Here is a 16,476-nt window from a genome sequence, read left to right on the forward strand (position 1 = left end):
TTAAGCCACATAAAAGGAGTGGGCCTGGCTTTGGAGGCTCTTTAGATAGAGCTAATATTTGTGCACTAGTTTTTAAGAGGCTTCTCAACCTTCAGATGGCCCCTGGGGCTCCTGCTTCTTCTCAGGCAAAGGCGTGAGTGCTGTTACTTGAAGCCAGACTGACTCTCTCCTTCTTCTTTTGGCCTTTCAGTGTTATGATGTATCCAGCTGGTCCTGGATCTGGTGACTCTCCAGAGGGCTTCTCCGAGCAACCGGAGTCACAAATCGGAAATCACACAGCTCAGACACTAGGTACCAAATTTGGGAGTATTACACGGTCCTTCCTTCAGAGTGCGGCTGAGGCAGACTGAGGGTGAGGGATGGGGGAGAGAAACTCAGAGGTCTTTGGGTAAGCGCACAATGGACGGAAGACCTGGCCTTCATAGGTGACATATGCTTTGTCTGGTCAACAAAGATTTGGTTCCTACTATGTGCCTGGCATCGTTGGAGGCACTAGAAAGATATACCTCAGTGAAAACTAACCAACAAACCAGACTTGGTCCCTGCCTTGTGGAATTTTTTTCTCCACCTTTCTTGAACCCTTTACCAATGGGATACCCCTCCCCTTTTTTTCCCCCAGACTAGGTAAAAAAAGGGCCCATTTTGAATAGGATGGGAGAGGAGACAAAGGTGTACTTTGTGACCTAGAATCTGAGCTGAGTAAGACAGTAGAGTCAGGAAAAGTAAACAAATGGGGAAGAACTGGCTCTCTTTTCTGGGATGAGAAGAGATTATAGAAGTCAGGGCTGTGTGAGGCCTTAGAGAAAATTCTGCCCTTCATTTTACAAATGAGAAAACTGAGGGGCAGAGAGGTTATAGTGTACCCGAGGTGGGCCCCCTAGCTCCGTGGCAAAAGTAGCTGTGAAACTGCCTTAGAACGGATACTATGGGAGCCTCCAATGAGGTGCTTAATTTTCAAACTGGGCTCCTGGATGGCTTCCGGGCCCGTTGCCACGGAAACAGACTCGCCGACCTCGCGGTCCCACACGTGGCTCTGCGCTCCCAATAAAGTTGTTGTTGAAGCGCAGCGGTACCACGTGAGCCGCCCCGGGGGCGGGGCCGAGCTGAGAGAGACCCGGCGGGCGGCCGTGAGGAGGGGAGGCGGGCGCGGGCGCGAGCGCGAGCGCGGCGGCCGGCCATGATCGCGTCGTGCCTGTGTTACCTGCTGCTGCCGGCCGCGCGCCTCTTCCGTGCCCTCTCAGGTACCGGCCCCGCGTCCTGGCAGGCGGGCGCCAGGCCCGGGCCCACGTCGGCAGGGCCCCGCGGGGCCTGGGGCCGGCGTGCGGCGCGTCGGGCGTCACGACCACTTTTCCCCCCGGCCGAGGTGTGGGGAGGCGGCCCCCGGTGCCGCTCCTGGACCCCACGAGGCCCGGGCCTGGCCGGCGAGCCTCGCGGGCTGCCCCCCTCACGCCTGTGGCCTGGTGGCGTCGCGCCACGGTTAACGTGGGAAGAGGCCGGCGAAGGGGCCCGCCGAGGCACGGCCCTGGGAGGGGTTAGCGACTCGGGGCGAGGCAAACGCCCGAACTCCCTGGGGGCGGGGGATGTGAGCCCAAGACCCGCACGCACCTGCCTTCCCCTGGGTTACTCCACACTCACCTTTCACAGCCGCCTCTCCGCTCTCCAGCCGAGTGTCTGGTTGAAAACCCGGTGCTCGCAACCCGGAGACCATTTAACCCCCAGCTTTGAAGCGGTCTCCCGTGGTTTTGGGTTTAGAGAGTCCGTGCGGTGGAGCCAGCGCCCAGAGAGAAGAGAGTTATTCCGTCACTTTTCCGTGATCTGCCCGCGCTCCCGTTCCTGGTCTTTGAAAATTCCCGAGGCTCTTAGGAGACCGTCCGTCCCTGTGACAGATCCCACAGAACTCCCAGAATGTTCTCCGGCAATTTAGAGGGCGGGACAGACCAAGAACTACTTTCTTAGACATACGCGGTTCAGCTGCATTCTGTGCTTGTCGTTTCCGGAACTTTACGCAACGTGTGTATGTAAAATAGCCACTCAGGTATTTATTTGTGTGTGTCTGTGGCTAGAATGCAAGCCGCAGGAGGGCAGGGCCATGTCTGTCCCGCTCCCTGTAGCTCTAGCGCTAGCACACTGTCCAGAATATAGTAGGCACTCAACTAAGCAATATTTGTGTGTCCGTACTTCTGAGGAATGAGAAGCTCCGCGGAAGTAATTGTTTTCAGAGAATTAAAGCAGATTCCTTTACCCACGGTGCTGCCATTTCTGGAGCCCTTCCGATGTCCCGTGACAGCCTTAGTGACATATACTTGTCCACAGGTTTATAGACCAGTAGTCAGAGTTTAGGGAGATCACAGGAGGGGCCACTCCCTCCCTCCCTCCCCCATAGAAGTAGTGCCACTTCTTTCAACTTTGTGTATTGGTTCCTACAGAAGGTTTTCTTTCTATGCTTCCCATTCCCTTCCTCCCTCCCTCATAAAACGATTCTGTTGAAAAACCAACGGACGCCGCGCCACCACCACCAAAAATCTGCTACATTTGAAAATGAATACTTTCACACTTGTAAACAAGAGAAACTCTTCCATCTGGTATGCAGAGGATGTTTCCAGGGGCAGGGGATTAGCAAATCCCTGAGGTTAAAGCCAGCAGCACAGCCCGTGGATTTAAAACAGGGTTTCCCAATCTCAGCATTATGGACATTTGGGCCTGGGCTGTCCTTTGCACTCTAGGATGTTCAGCAGTATCCTTCTCCTCTGACCTCTAGATGCCAGTAGCATCCCCACAGTTGTGACAGCCACTGTGTTTCCAGATAATATCAAATGTCCCCTGAGGGCAAAATTACCCTCTGGTTGAAAACCACTGGTTTAGAGGGCCATAAATCAACATAGACTATAAATAAGATAGTATCTTTCAACATTTGAACCATTTTGAAGTTTTTCTTGCCTTTTAAAAAATAGAGCTGATAAAATGAATCTCTGGTGATTGAGGGTGAGTGTCGTGCATGTCACTTGTCCTGTGTTGTAAATAAGTGATTTAGTGAGTGTGGGTGTTTGCTCACACCAAAATACTGTGCGTGGAGTTTGGGGGCTCTAATTTTAGAGTTTTCCCACCTGCTTTCTTGCCTGTTGGCTGTCATTTGTGGCTGCCGTAGCAGAGAGATGACAGCTGTCTCTTGCTGTCAGTTGTTGGCGTCTTCTGATTTACAGCCTCTGGTGTGTTATGGAATGGGAAAGCTGATAATGAAGTTTGTGAAGATTGATGAATAGAATACATAGCTTTGAGACAAAGAGCAAGGGCCTTTGCTAAGAAGTAAATTGTATAGATTTTGAGACACTCTTTTTGTCTAGGACTTTTTCTTTTGGAATGTATTTGTATGTTAGAGGATTTATAAAACTGGAAAGGCTCTTGGAGATTATCTAGTTCAAACTTCCCGTCTCCACTTTATAGGCAAGAATGAGTTCATCTCACCAGAGGCATTGTCCAAGGTCACATGGTTTGTTAATTTCATTGCTAGATCGTAACTCACGGTTCTGATTCAGGGTCAAGTGCTGGTTCCAATGTAATATGGCCCTTAGAACCAGAGAGTTCTGGTTCTGATGTTTAATAGGAGTCTTAACCTCCAGATAAAAGGGATGTGGTTCCAGGTGACCATCTTTGTCCTAGATTATGTGGGATAGCTGTTCTTTCATTCATACAGTGAATACTTTTAGATCCCTACCATATACATTAGTTAATATGTACGAAGCACTTAGAATAGCACCCAGCATGTAGTAAGCACTTCATGCTAATGATGAGGTGTTCCAGGTATTAAAATGGGCAGGCTCAGTGATGGTACAACTATGAGCAAGGTGGATATGATTCTTGCTTGTATGGGACTTACATTCTAGTTGGGAGAAGGGTATGGGTTGGGTGATGTTGTCATCTTATAACATGGTATTTTGCCTTGCTTCTTAGATGCTTTCTTCACATGTCGAAAAAATGCCCTCCTGGCGAAGAGCTCGTCCACCCAGGTAGAGGGCAGCTTTGCCATGGCCCCTCGGGGGCCCGACCAGGAGGAGTGTGAGGGCCTGCTACAGCAGTGGCGAGAAGAAGGGTCGAGCCAGGTGCTCTCAACTTTGAGTGAGGGTCCTCTTGTAGATAAGGGACTAGCCCAGAGCAGCCTGGCGCTTCTGATGGATAATCCTGGAGAACAGGATGCTGTGTCAGAGGACAAGTGGTCCAGCAGGCAGCTGAGTGATCTACAGGCAGCAGAGAACCTGGAGGAGCCTTTCCCTGAGGTGCTAGGAGACGAGCCACTGCCAGAGGTCGAGGGCCCAGTGTGGACAGCTGTCCCCATGCAGACCGGCCCCCAGTATGCAGACTGCGCTGCCCTCCCAATGGGTGCCCTGGCTGCAGAGCAGTGGGAAGAGGACCCTGCAGTGGTGGCCTGGAGCATAGCACCTGAGCCTATGCCCCAGGAAGAGGCTCTCATCTGGCCTTTTGAGGGCCTGGGGCAGTTGCAGCCTCCCCCGATGGAAATCCCGTATCATGGTGAGTCTGACAACTGGCTGAGTGAGCCAGGGTAGCAGCTTGTCTCCACTCTGGGCAGAGCCATTGCTAAAGAAAAGACTCTCTGGTGGGGAGCTCTGTCTCTGCATTCTGATCTTACAGTGTCAAATCTAGAGGGGCCTTAGAGATCGTCTCATTCAGCCCCATTGTCTTTCAGATGAAATAACCATGATGCAGAGAGGTAGCAGGACATGCCTGAAGTCACATGGCTAGATGCAGAAGCGAAAGCACTGCATCTGATTCTGATTCTCCATGACGCTGTTTCTAGGAGTAGTGGTGGAGAGATCTCAGGGCCTGTACTCTGCCTCAACCAGAATTTTATCTTCTAGTTTTACCTACATATTTGGCTTCCATTAAAATTTGAAGAATGAGTTCTGTGGCTCAAGTGGGTTGAGCCCACTTGCACCTCCATGCTCTAGGGGAGATGGGGAACATGTGGTTTACAGCTCCACAGGCTTTTTCAAGTATAAAGGTTAGAAAACACCCAAGGCTAAGATTACTCTCGAAATGTCTTTAACCTCAGGTGACTATTAAACACATTGATCCGAGGGATCCTCCACAGAGACCCATGGATTTATCAGAAGTGAGAAATTGTCAGCCTTCATTTATTGAACATGTACTAGGTGCCAGGTACTATGCTAGGTACTGGGGATCCACGCTGAACAGGCCAAGATTGTCTCTGGCTTTATGGAGCTTGCTGTCTAGTCTGGAAATGTCCATAGAGTACTGCTCAAATAGCCAGAGAGAGGGATGGGTGACAGGAAAGATGACAAAAAGGAACTTCAGACACAGTATCTCTGAGTCAGGAGTGGAGATGGTGGGGCCTGTGGATAACATGTACTTCTTGTGGACTTCTTCTCCCCAACCCCTTTGCAGAAATCTTGTGGCGAGAATGGGAGGATTTCTCTACTCAGCCAGATGCTCAGGGCCTGGAGGCGGGGGATGGCCCTCAGTTCCAGTTCACTCTAATGTCCTATAACATCCTGGCCCAGGACCTGATGCAGCAGAGCTCAGAGCTCTACCTGCATTGCCACCCAGACATCCTCAATTGGAACTATCGCTTTGCGAATCTCATGCAGGAATTCCAGCACTGGGACCCTGATGTGAGTGATGAAGCGGGGAAGGTGCCATCTTGTATTTGCTCTGGACCTGGGGCTATTTCCCAAATGCTCTTAAAAAATGAGTTTACGGGGCACCTGGGTGGCGCAGTCGGTTAAACGTCCGACTTCAGCTCAGGTCACGATCTCGCGGTCCGTGAGTTCGAGCCCCGCATCGGGCTCTGGGCTGATGGCTCAGAGCCTGGAGCCTGTTTCCGATTCTGTGTCTCCCTCTCTCTCTGCCCCTCCCCCGTTCATGCTTTGTCTCTCTCTGTCTCAAAAATAAATTAAAAAAAAAAGTTAAAAAAAATTAAAAAAAAAATGAGTTTACAGTTTATATGTGTATAGGGTCAGAGTTCTGCCTAGGGCTGGAGCCTTCTTGCCTGGAATAAATGAGTTTTTGGCAGGTGTTCAGAAGACTCCGTGGGTACACACTTTCCAACACCTTTATGCAGGGAGGGAGACTTGAGGGATTCAAGGAACAGGAAAACCCAGCACATGCTTCGGGTCTACTCAGCTTAAGTCTAGGCTTTTCCTTGCTGGGGGTGGCTGTGTAGGAAGAGTTGGCCCTGCGGGAAGCTTCAGTGTGACCCTGCCTGAGACCAACAGCAGCTTTCCACCTGCCCTCAGTCCCTGCTCCTGGGGTGGGAGTCACTCTCCAGCACTCTTGGTACTCTGGAGTGATTGGTTTCCTTGTCACTTTTCCAGATCCTGTGTCTCCAGGAAGTCCAGGAGGATCATTACTGGGAGCAGCTGGAGCCTTCTCTGCGAATGATGGGTAATGCTGGCGTGTTCAACAGTCTTGCTTCCTATGGCCCTGTCTGTTCTCTCCTGAAGGCACCATCTTTTTCTTTTGCTTCAGTAAATCCTCATTCTCACCCGTGCACTAGCTCCTCCTTTGTATGGGTGAGAAAGAAAGAATTCTGTAGTTTTAAAGCAATTCTGGCATTAATTGCCTTGAATTAATTAATTGACATGAATTGCCTTTAATCCTTGAAGTAACCAACCCTGTGAGGTTGAGTATTGTTATCCCTGTTTTACAGTGAGGAAACTGAGGTTCTGTAAATTTGTGTGACTTGCTCAAGGTCACCATGCTACAAAGCTAGTAGGTTGTGCAGCTAGGACTCCGAATTTGTTTGACTCTAGAATCCATGCTTTTCCTGTCGAGTTCTGTCTCTTCATACCCTTCTGTCCTACTTCCCCTTTAGCCACTCAGTCATCTGCTTACCACTGTAAGGGAACCTCTGCAGAACCAAGGAGTTGTCAAGGACAGGAACTCCCCTTATGGAGCAGCGGGGGCAGTGCCTTAGGCATACACGCCTCGGCTACTGCCACTGCTTGGAGGGATTCAGGCTTCAAGGACTCTGACCCATCTCCTTGGCTGGGTGTTCCTTGCAGGTTTTACCTGTTTCTACAAGAGGAGGACCGGATGTAAGACAGATGGCTGTGCTGTCTGCTACAAGCCCACGAGATTCCGTCTGCTCTGTGCCAGCCCTGTGGAGTACTTTCGGCCTGGCTTGGAGCTCCTCAATCGGGACAACGTGGGCTTAGTGTTGCTGTTGCAGCCACTAGTCCCAGAAGGCCTGGGGCAAGTCTCGGTGGCCCCTCTCTGTGTGGCAAATACCCATGTCTTATACAACCCACGCCGGGGTGATGTCAAGCTGGCCCAGATGGCCATTCTCTTGGCAGAAGTGGACAAAGTGGCCAGGTTGTCAGATGGCAGCCATTGCCCCATCGTCTTGTGTGGGGACCTGAATTCTGTTCCTGATTCACCTCTCTACAACTTCATCAGGGATGGGGAGCTCCAGTACCATGGGATGCCAGCCTGGAAGGTGAAATGGGGGAAACCACTTCGGGGGTGGGAATATGGCCAAGGGAGAGATTCAGGTGTTGGCAACTAGTGCTGCTTCTGTGGCAGGGACCTCAGTTACAGCCGTTCTGGCTCCCTCCTGCTTTTTCTTGTTCTGTTGAATAGTTTTTGTTCTGAAACCTGGAAGTTAGAAATTCCTGGGTGCCTTTGGCGTCTTGAAATCCCTTCAATTTTTATCATTGATTTGTAGTTTAGATGTAATACACAAGTACATCCTTGCAAGAATTCAAACATAAAATAAGACCAAACCCACCTTTATTACCTACGTTCCTTACCTTTCCCCTTAGAGTGAAGTAGTAATTATTTGAAGTTTGGTGGTTGTCTTCCAGAACATTCTGTATGTATTTACGGTGATATCTATGTTCCTGTGATATTGTAATTATAGTTTACACTTATTAGGTACTAACTGGATTCCAGGTGCTATTTTAAGCACTTTACATGTATTAACTCACTCAACTTTCACAATTTCTGTCATCGCTTAACATTTTTTAAGTGAGGAAACTAAGGCATAGAGAAGTTAGGCAGTTGCCGGCTCTAGATTATGCAGGTAGGTAGTGGTGGAGCCAGGATCTGTAACCAGGATCTGCAAGCCCTAGAGCTCTTGCCCCACCAGTGCTACGCTGTGATTGCTTCTAACTGCTGATATTTGATCTATTGTGTGTATGTGTGTACTCTATGTTTCGTTTTGTAGTTTGGTTTTTTTCACTCAGCAACGTATATACGGATCTATCTTATTCCTTTTAAATGCTGAATGTTGGTAGCATAGATATCTTACAGTTTTATCATGTGTATTTAGCCTTGCTGATAGACCTTCAGCTTGTACTGATTTCTTTATATGTCCCTTAATCTCCCTGGTCCTCTGTCTTGTCCTTGCTGTCCATCTTATTGCTTAACTTTTGGCAGGGCACAAAAATGGCTGAATTGTTATTAAGCACTTTGGACTTTTATTTTAATGAGGTTACTAGCAATATCCTGGTTCTCATGTATGCAGAGAAAGGCCTTATCCTGCTGGAAAGCTGCCATGGTCAAGGAGCTCAAGAGAATGGGAAAAATAATTTAAGTGCCTACCTTGTGACTGTCACCATTAGGCATAATGATTAAGAGCACTCGTTTTGAAGCCAGTCAGTCCTGAGTTCCAGACCCTGCTCTGCTACCCTGTGCAAGTTACTTAACTTCCTTAAGCCCCATGCACCTCATCCATATGCTAGGGAAACAATGGGAACTACTTCAGAGGGGTTTTTTGTTGTTGTTTGATGGATCAAATACAATAATGCACAGTAAAGTATTTTCCAGTTCCTGCTTCAAAGGAAGCGGTTAGCAGTCAGTTATTATTATCAAGATCATTAATTGTATGTGGTATTACTGTCCCATTTTAAATTTTTTTTTTTTTTTTTTTTTTTTTTTTAACGTTTATTTATTTTTTGGGACAGAGAGAGACAGAGCATGAACGGGGGAGGGGCAGAGAGAGAGGGAGACACAGAATCGGAAACAGGCTCCAGGCTCTGAGCCATCAGCCCAGAGCCCGACGCGGGGCTCGAACTCACGGACCGCGAGATCGTGACCTGGCTGAAGTCGGACGCTTAACCGACTGCGCCACCCAGGCGCCCCTGTCCCATTTTATAGTAGAGGATATTGAACCCAAGGGAGTTAACTGACTTGCCCAAAGTCACACAGCTAGAAAGTGGCCATTAGATTCCAGGTCTGTTTTACTTGAGGTGGCATATTGAAAATTTATGTCCTTCAAGGCCAGAGAGATTGTTTCTATCACTGCTCTTGCCTCCCCACTTAGCTAGTGTCTTGCACATATTTGGCATTCAAATATTTGTTGTTGTCAAATGAAATAAAGGGAATTTTGCTACACACGTTGGAGATATGCAGATGACTGATGTTGCCGAATGTGTTTCCCTACTGCGTTCTGTCCGTTCCCAGGCTGCTCATTGGCTTTGACCGAGGATGGTGACATAGATACGGTAAAGTGCTTTGGTGCATTTCCCATTTGGTTTGACCCTGTGGTTTCCTCATGATAGGTTTAAGATGCTAGACCTTGATCCAGAAGATCCAAAGATAAGGATAAACCTTTTCCCACTGCAGATTAAAGCCCCTGAAAGTTGATATTCTCCGTGGAGACTCAGGTAGATTTTTCTGAGGTGAAATTTAGGAGACTATATGTTCATACACGTTCTATTCTCTTTCACGCACATACCTCATTCTCTTACCCCTTATTTCTGCCTCATGGACAATTCAGTGTTTCTAGTTAAAAAAACAAAAAGGATTTTACTCTCTCTCCCTCAAAACAAACAAACAAATAAATAAAACGGGGCACCTGGGTGACTCAGTCAGTTAAGCATCCGACTCTTGATTTCAGCTCAGGTCATCATCTCACAGTTTGTGGGATCAAGCCCCGCCCTGGGCTCTGTGCCAGTAGCACAGAGTCTGCTTGGGATTCTCTCTCTCTCTCTTTTTCTCTCTTTCTCTGCCCCTCCCCTGCCTGCGCACAGGCGTGCTTTCTAAATAAATAAATAAATAAATAAATAAGGTTTTAATTAGCTCCTTATTTTTAACCTTACCCAGAGACTTACATGTTTTGCTTATATTATGTATATAGTGTGTGATTGTGTGTGTGCGTGTGTTTGTCTGCATGTCCCAAATCATGGGCTATTTTCTTTTTCCATCTTGGTGTCCTCATTCCCACCTGCTCTTTCCTTATAGGTATCTGGACAGGAAGACTTCTCCCATCAGCTTTACCAGAGGAAGCTACAAGCCCCACTATGGCCCAGCTCCCTGGGTATTACTGATTGCTGTCAGTATATCACTTTCTGTCACCCCAAGAGATCAGGTGAGCATGTACCACATTTTTTAAATTTATTTATTTTGAGAGAGACCGAGAGAGAGCAAGCAGGGGAGGGGCAGAGAGAGGGAGAGACAGCATCCCAAGCAGGTTCTGCACTGTCAGTGCAGAGCCTGACACAGGGCTTGAACCCACAAACCCTGAGATCATGACCTGAGCTGAGATCAAGAGTTGGAGGCTTAACCAACGGAGCCATCCAGGTACCCCCATAGACCCCATTCTTGATTGGCTGTGCCTCTGTGCCCATTTTGGAAGAAAGCTAGTATTTCAGTGACAAGAGAAAATGTAATTCCTTCAATTCTGTTAGCAAATTCCTTTGTTTTTCTCACTGTCCTCATGATCTCCCAGTGAAATGGACAACTTTAAATCCTATCTGTTGGAGATTCAGCTTGTCTTCAGAGCCAGGCTTCCCCTGTGTCCCTACACTGGAAGCTTCTTGGTATTAAGGAGGTTTCAGCATGTGGCTTGTCTTCCTTTCTCTCACTGTATGGCTTTTCCTGGTTTACAGAGAGACTACAGTATAGCCGAGACTTCCTGATGCGATTCCGTTTCTGTGATGTTGCCTGTCAGCGACCAGTGGGACTGGTTCTTATGGAAGGAGTGACAGATACTAAGCCAGGTGATGTAGGAACTAAGCTTGTTTTCTTGGTCTTCTTTCCTCTTAACCCCTGATATTTGTCAGTTATGTGGTTCCTTAGTCTTTTTGTAAGTGTAATTGTTAGAGGTAAGCTTGTGGTGATAAACATGCTTAGAAGGAAGGTCCATGGAGTTCTTTGGCCATATGCACATATGGGTGTGCAGTGCAGTGAGAACATAGGCCAAGAATCAAGAGACCTGAGTTCCAGTCATCTTTGAGACCTTAAATGAGCCATGTAACCTTTTTAGGCTTAAGTTGCTAATAACTAGCATGTGTTCGGCATAGAGGAGGGAAGGTACACATGACAGGGCTTTCAGAATCATAAGGTGACAGTAGTCCTGCTTGTAATAAAAAGTTACTCCTACTGAGAACTTCCAGATCAAATATGGCAGAGTATACTTGACATTCTCCTCTTCTCGTCTCTGAAACCATTCCAAAGCAACAAGGAGAATGGAAAAAAGCAATATAAACTCTATCGTTGAGAAAGAAGTTTTGAAGGTATTTGAAACCATGGATCACAGCACAGGTGGAATAGCTGCAGAAAGCACTTGGAGATCATGCAGGGGTGCTGGAGGGAGTGTGGAGGGACTTATCTGGGGACTGTATGCATCTCACAAGGAATCAGCACAGTGCATTTCTCCAAGGTGAGGAGTGTACCTTAAGCCACAAAACTAAAATCCCTTGTTTCATCAGCAAGAATAAGTTGCACAGGTTGTGACAGGAGATTTTCTGAACCCGTTTTGGTCTTAAATTTTTTTTTTTTTTTTTCAACGTTTATTTATTTTTGGGACAGAGAGAGACAGAGCATGAACGGGGGAGGGGCAGAGAGAGAGGGAGACACAGAATCGGAAACAGGCTCCAGGCTCCGAGCCATCAGCCCAGAGCCCGACGCGGGGCTCGAACTCACGGACCGCGAGATCGTGACCTGGCTGAAGTCGGACGCTTAACCGACTGCGCCACCCAGGCGCCCCACCCATTTTGGTCTTAAGAGGCACTGGAGGAAAGCCTGATCAAGGAATCAAGCCCTATTTGCATTAAGCAGTTTGAGTGGCAGGGGGGAGATGAGATACTTACAGAGCTGCATATCGCTTTTGGAGGGAGAAATCAAGATTAAAAAGACTCATATATTCATATATGGCCCTGTGTCATCAGGAATATTCCTTTTCCTTGGAGTGCCTACACAGTTCTTCCCTTGGAGAAACTATACAGATAGCTGGTATAGAAAAACCTCGACTTATTCAAAGCTGGGCTGCCTAAAAGGAGCCAGCATGAGATCTGTGCTAGAATACTGCAAGAAAGAAAAGCAGAAGGAACCGGAAAAATAAAAGGCAGATAAAGAATGCTTACCTCAGAGATAAAAATTGTTGCCATGAAGCATGTGAAAAATTATGAACATTGTCCCGTGAATAAAAAAGTGAAACAATTGCCTTTATAAAATAAGAGTACAAAAACAATTGCCTTTATAGAATAGGTTCATGCAAATGGCAAGGCATCGGAAGATGAAACAGAAGCTGCAGAACTCAGGAAAGAAGTAGAATAAAAAATTGTAAAAATCACATAAAATGAAGACAAAATTGGGTGTAGCATAAGAAGGAATAGGAAGAGATACTGCTGAAAACAAGAGACAGAGGCCATGAAAGAAAAAGCAAAATAAAAAGAAGTAAAAAGATAAAAGAGACTGGAGAGAAATGACAGTAGTGAAGGATAAGGAAATTCTCAGCATACACATAATTGAAGTTCACAAGAAAGTCTGTATAATGGCATATAAGAAATGTATAAAGATATGATTCAAGGAAGATTTTCCCCAAATTAAAAGATTTGAATCTTCAAATTGAGAGGATGTACCAATTTTCAGTAAAAAATGAAATAGGAGAATCAGCAATAAGACATCCTTGTGAAGTTATTGGAAGCCAGAGATAAAAGAATCCTTTGGGCAATTGAACCAAAAAGATTGGGCTACTCTTAAAGGTAAAAATAACCAGGTTGGCTTCAGACTTCTTAACATTATCATTCAACTCTAGAAGACAGGAGAACAAGGCTTCAAGGAAAGAAGGTGTGGCTCAAGAATTTCATACTCAACCAAAAGCGTTTCTTGACCAAACAGCTACAATAACCTAAGACAGCCAAGCGATGACTGGAAAAACTATAGAAGGACTGGTGATAAAGCAATGAATTTATTTTTTCTTGTAGGAATTTAATTTGAATTGGCATTTTGCACAGAGTAATGAACATTTCAGTGGCTCAGTTTTTTTTTTAATTGCAAAGCTAAATCAATTCTCTAACTGTAGCGTTAGCGAAAACAATACTGACGGCCCTCGTGCATTAAGCAGCTAGCACGTGCCACGTGCCAGTGTTTTAAAATTACAAAAACCTAAAGTTAAACAGTAGTAGGATACCACATTTCAGGTTACGAGTAGATGATTAAAAACAAAATGGGGGTCCTGGGTGGCTCAGTCGGTTAAGCATCCGACTTCAGCTCAGGTCATGATCTTGAGGTTTGTGAGTTCGAGCTCTGCATCAGGTTGTGCGCTGACAGCTCGGAGCTGGAGTCTGCTTCAGATTCTGTGTCTCCCTCTCCGTCTTCCCTCCCCTACTCATACTCTGTCTCTCTCCCAAAAATAAATAAACGTTAAAAGTAAAAATGAAACAGGTCTCCCCTGGCTCAGTTCATGGAGCATGTGACTCCTGATCTCGGAGCTGTGAGTTCGAGCCCCATATCAGGTGTAGAGATTACTTAAATAAATAAACAAACAAAATTTAAAACAAAACAAAATAGGGGCGCCTGGGTGGCGCAGTCGGTTAAGCGTCCGACTTCAGCCAGGTCACGATCTCGCGGTCCGTGAGTTCGAGCCCCGCGTCAGGCTCTGGGCTGATGGCTCGGAGCCTGGAGCCTGTTTCCGAGTCTGTGTCTCCCTCTCTCTCTCTGCCCCTCCCCCGTTCATGCTCTGTCTCTCTCTGTCCCAAAAATAAATAAACGTTGAAAAAAAAAAATTAAAAAAAAAAAAAAAAAAAAACAAAACAAAACAAAATAATACTATACTTAAAGCAAGTATTTTTTACTTCATGTTTTTGTTGGCCATTTGTATGTCTTCTTTGGAAAAATGTTTATCTGATGAATGTCTTTTAAAGACTCCAAATCTAAAAATCTACCACCTTTTTTAGACCGTGACTAGAAAGACTTAAGTGCAATAAGGAGATGATAATATGTGATCTTTTTTTTAGAAGATGTATTAGATGTGCTAACAAATAATATTTCTAGTCTAATACTAGAGTCATGCAACCCACTAGTGCACATCAAAACTTGCTGACTTGAGTGGGATGCTGATTTCAAGGGGCAGCACGTGAGTTGCAAAAGAAGCTGCAATGCTAGGTAATTATGGTACCTTCCTGTAGGCTGACGTTGCATTGCCCTGGAGCATTGTATGTTGCCCAAGCTGTGTAATAAAAACATGTGGTTCTCTCCCCAACTCCCTTTTTGGGGGAATAATTCATAAAGAGGGAATCTAAAGTTCAAGTCCTCTGCTTGTAAACATTTTCAGTTATTAATGATTTCTTCTTTCCAGTATGGCCTTAAAGACACTGAAAAGGGGTTACTGTGTTTTTTTTTCTTGTGAGCACTTGCCCATTTCCATTGAACTCTGGACCTTCGGGTCTTTTTATAGATAAGAACAAAGCATGTACCCAATAAAGTGCATTATAGGAAAAAATAATTGCTAACAGATTATTCTTGTAACCACTATTTACAAACTGACCAGATGGCCACAGACCAAAAGCTGTCTGATCAGTTTTCTAACCAGGGAAGTTCTGAATCCAGCTTCTTCACTCGCTTCTCCACATGCCTGGACACAATTTATCTTTTTCCCAAGTACTTGCAGAAGAACTTACTTGTTTGGCTGCTACTTTGCTGACTGGGTCAGGAAGCCACTGCAGCTCAGGTAGAGGCAGCTGTGGCCCATGTGGTCAAATGGCCTAGTGGGGGAATGGAGAGGCCTCTAGTCTTGTGTGACTGCCAGAACGCTGCTGTTTGTACCCAGTGCTGCATGGACAGAGCCTGGTGTTGAGAGAAACCATTTTTAGTATCCTGCTGGTCACTGAGATTTTTCTGGTATGTTGTAATGGTAAAAGATGTGACTCAAAATGAAGATCTTAGCGTTACGAATATTTATGCTCTGAATAACATTACATTAACAATCACAAAGTGAAACTGCAGACTTTAACAAGGAACAATAGTCAGAAAATAACTAATGGTAAAAGGTTTTAAATAATCTCAGCCTACAACAGGACAATTAGATAAAAGGTAAGAATATGGAAGTCTTGGGGCTCCTGGGTGGCTGACTCAGTTAAGCGTCCGGCTTTGGCTTAGGTCATGATCTCATGGCTCGTGAGTTCAAGCCCCGCATCAGGCTCTGTGCTAACAACTCAGAGCCTGGAGCCCACTTCAGATTCTGTGTTTCCCTCTCTCTCTGCCCCTCGCCTGCTCATGCTCTGTTTCTCTCTCCTTCAAAAATAAATAAACATTAAAAAAAATTTTTAAGAATATGGAAGTCTTCAGTACATGTATTATGGTATATCTGATTGGTACATATCAAACTCTGAATATTGAAAGTAGAGCAAAGACATCTTTTTAAGTATTCATGGAAGATTCTTAAGAATTAGACCACGATTGGGGCACCTGGGTGGCTCAGTCAGTTAAGCGTCCAACTTTGGCTCAGATCATGATCTCACGGCCCGTCAGTTTGAGCCCCATGTTCAGGGCTCTGTGCTGACAGCTCAGAGCCTGGAGCCTGCTTTAGATTCTGTGCCTCCCCTTCTCTCTGCCCCTCCCCCACTCACGCTCTGTCTCTCTGTCTTTCAAAAATGAATAAACGTTTAAAGAAAAAAAAGACCCATCATTAAAACCTCAGTAAATCTCAAACAGTAGAAGTTGTACAGTCTTTCTCTGATCACACATTCAGTAAAGATAGAAATTAAAAACAAAACATTATCATCTGGAGATTTGGAAATTTTCAAGCAACTTTTGAATCAAAGGTGAAATTTAAGAAAAATTGCAGAATATCTAGAAAATAATAATAACAAAAGTGCCATATTTGTGGAGTATGGCTAAAACAGCGTTCAATGGAAAGTTCGTAGAATTCTGTAGAATATTTAGAATCACAGAATTATATTAATAGAGAAGAAAAAAGTATGTAAATTACATTCAACTCAAGTGAGAAAAAAGAACAAATAAAGAGAGCAGAAGATAAATGGGAGCAATTTAGATAACAAAAATAGTGGAATAAAATCTAGGAGTTAGTTGTTTGGGCAAAAATCAGCTGTCAATTAGGTGAGTCCATTAGCTAACCTATTTTCAAAGGGCAGGGAAAGGAGCAAGTGAAGGTATCCAGATGCAGAAAAATTAATAGGATTACAAGGGGGTTCTTGGCCCAGCTAAGTGCAAAAGAAATTAAAACTTACAGGCATATATTAATTTGAGAAAATGTAA

General features: G+C 45.6%; 2 protein-coding genes and 1 long non-coding RNA gene across 15 annotated transcripts in view; 2 read left to right on the forward strand and 1 right to left on the reverse strand.

Moving 5' to 3' along the window:
- LRRC74A (leucine rich repeat containing 74A) overlaps window positions 1–1,790 on the reverse strand; it is a 49,839-nt gene extending 48,049 nt beyond the window's left edge. For all 9 annotated transcript variants that reach the window (XM_086709193.1, XM_086709191.1, XM_086709190.1 and 6 more), the window contains exon 1: window positions 1,636–1,790. In XM_086709193.1, the coding sequence (XP_086565319.1) occupies window positions 1,636–1,708 (73 nt within the window). In that variant the 5' untranslated portion in view covers window positions 1,709–1,790. The remainder of the gene's footprint in view (window positions 1–1,635) is intronic.
- ANGEL1 (angel homolog 1) overlaps window positions 172–16,476 on the forward strand; it is a 28,406-nt gene continuing 12,101 nt past the window's right edge. Inside the window, exons 1-7 of one of the 5 annotated variants that reach the window (XM_086709181.1) lie at window positions 172–291; window positions 3,949–4,524; window positions 5,419–5,645; window positions 6,348–6,417; window positions 7,038–7,471; window positions 10,219–10,345; window positions 10,866–10,976. In XM_086709181.1, coding sequence (XP_086565307.1) covers window positions 195–291; window positions 3,949–4,524; window positions 5,419–5,645; window positions 6,348–6,417; window positions 7,038–7,471; window positions 10,219–10,345; window positions 10,866–10,976 — 1,642 coding nt within the window. In that variant the 5' untranslated portion in view covers window positions 172–194. Of the gene's footprint in view, window positions 292–1,091; window positions 1,242–1,900; window positions 2,036–3,948; window positions 4,525–5,418; window positions 5,646–6,347; window positions 6,418–7,037; window positions 7,472–10,218; window positions 10,346–10,865; window positions 10,977–16,476 lie in introns of those variants that run through there. The other 4 variants (XM_086709179.1, XM_025919845.2, XM_086709183.1 and 1 more) reach the window with 4 other exon arrangements.
- LOC147579818 (uncharacterized) lies at window positions 7,482–10,044 on the forward strand. Its single transcript, XR_015252156.1, has 2 exons — window positions 7,482–8,865; window positions 9,111–10,044. It is a non-coding gene; the product is annotated as an uncharacterized LOC147579818 (long non-coding RNA).

Source organism: Puma concolor, chromosome B3 (assembly GCF_028749965.1).
Source record: "Puma concolor isolate L17-30 chromosome B3, mPumCon1.1.hap2, whole genome shotgun sequence".
In the NCBI taxonomy this organism is placed as follows: domain Eukaryota; kingdom Metazoa; phylum Chordata; class Mammalia; order Carnivora; family Felidae; genus Puma; species Puma concolor.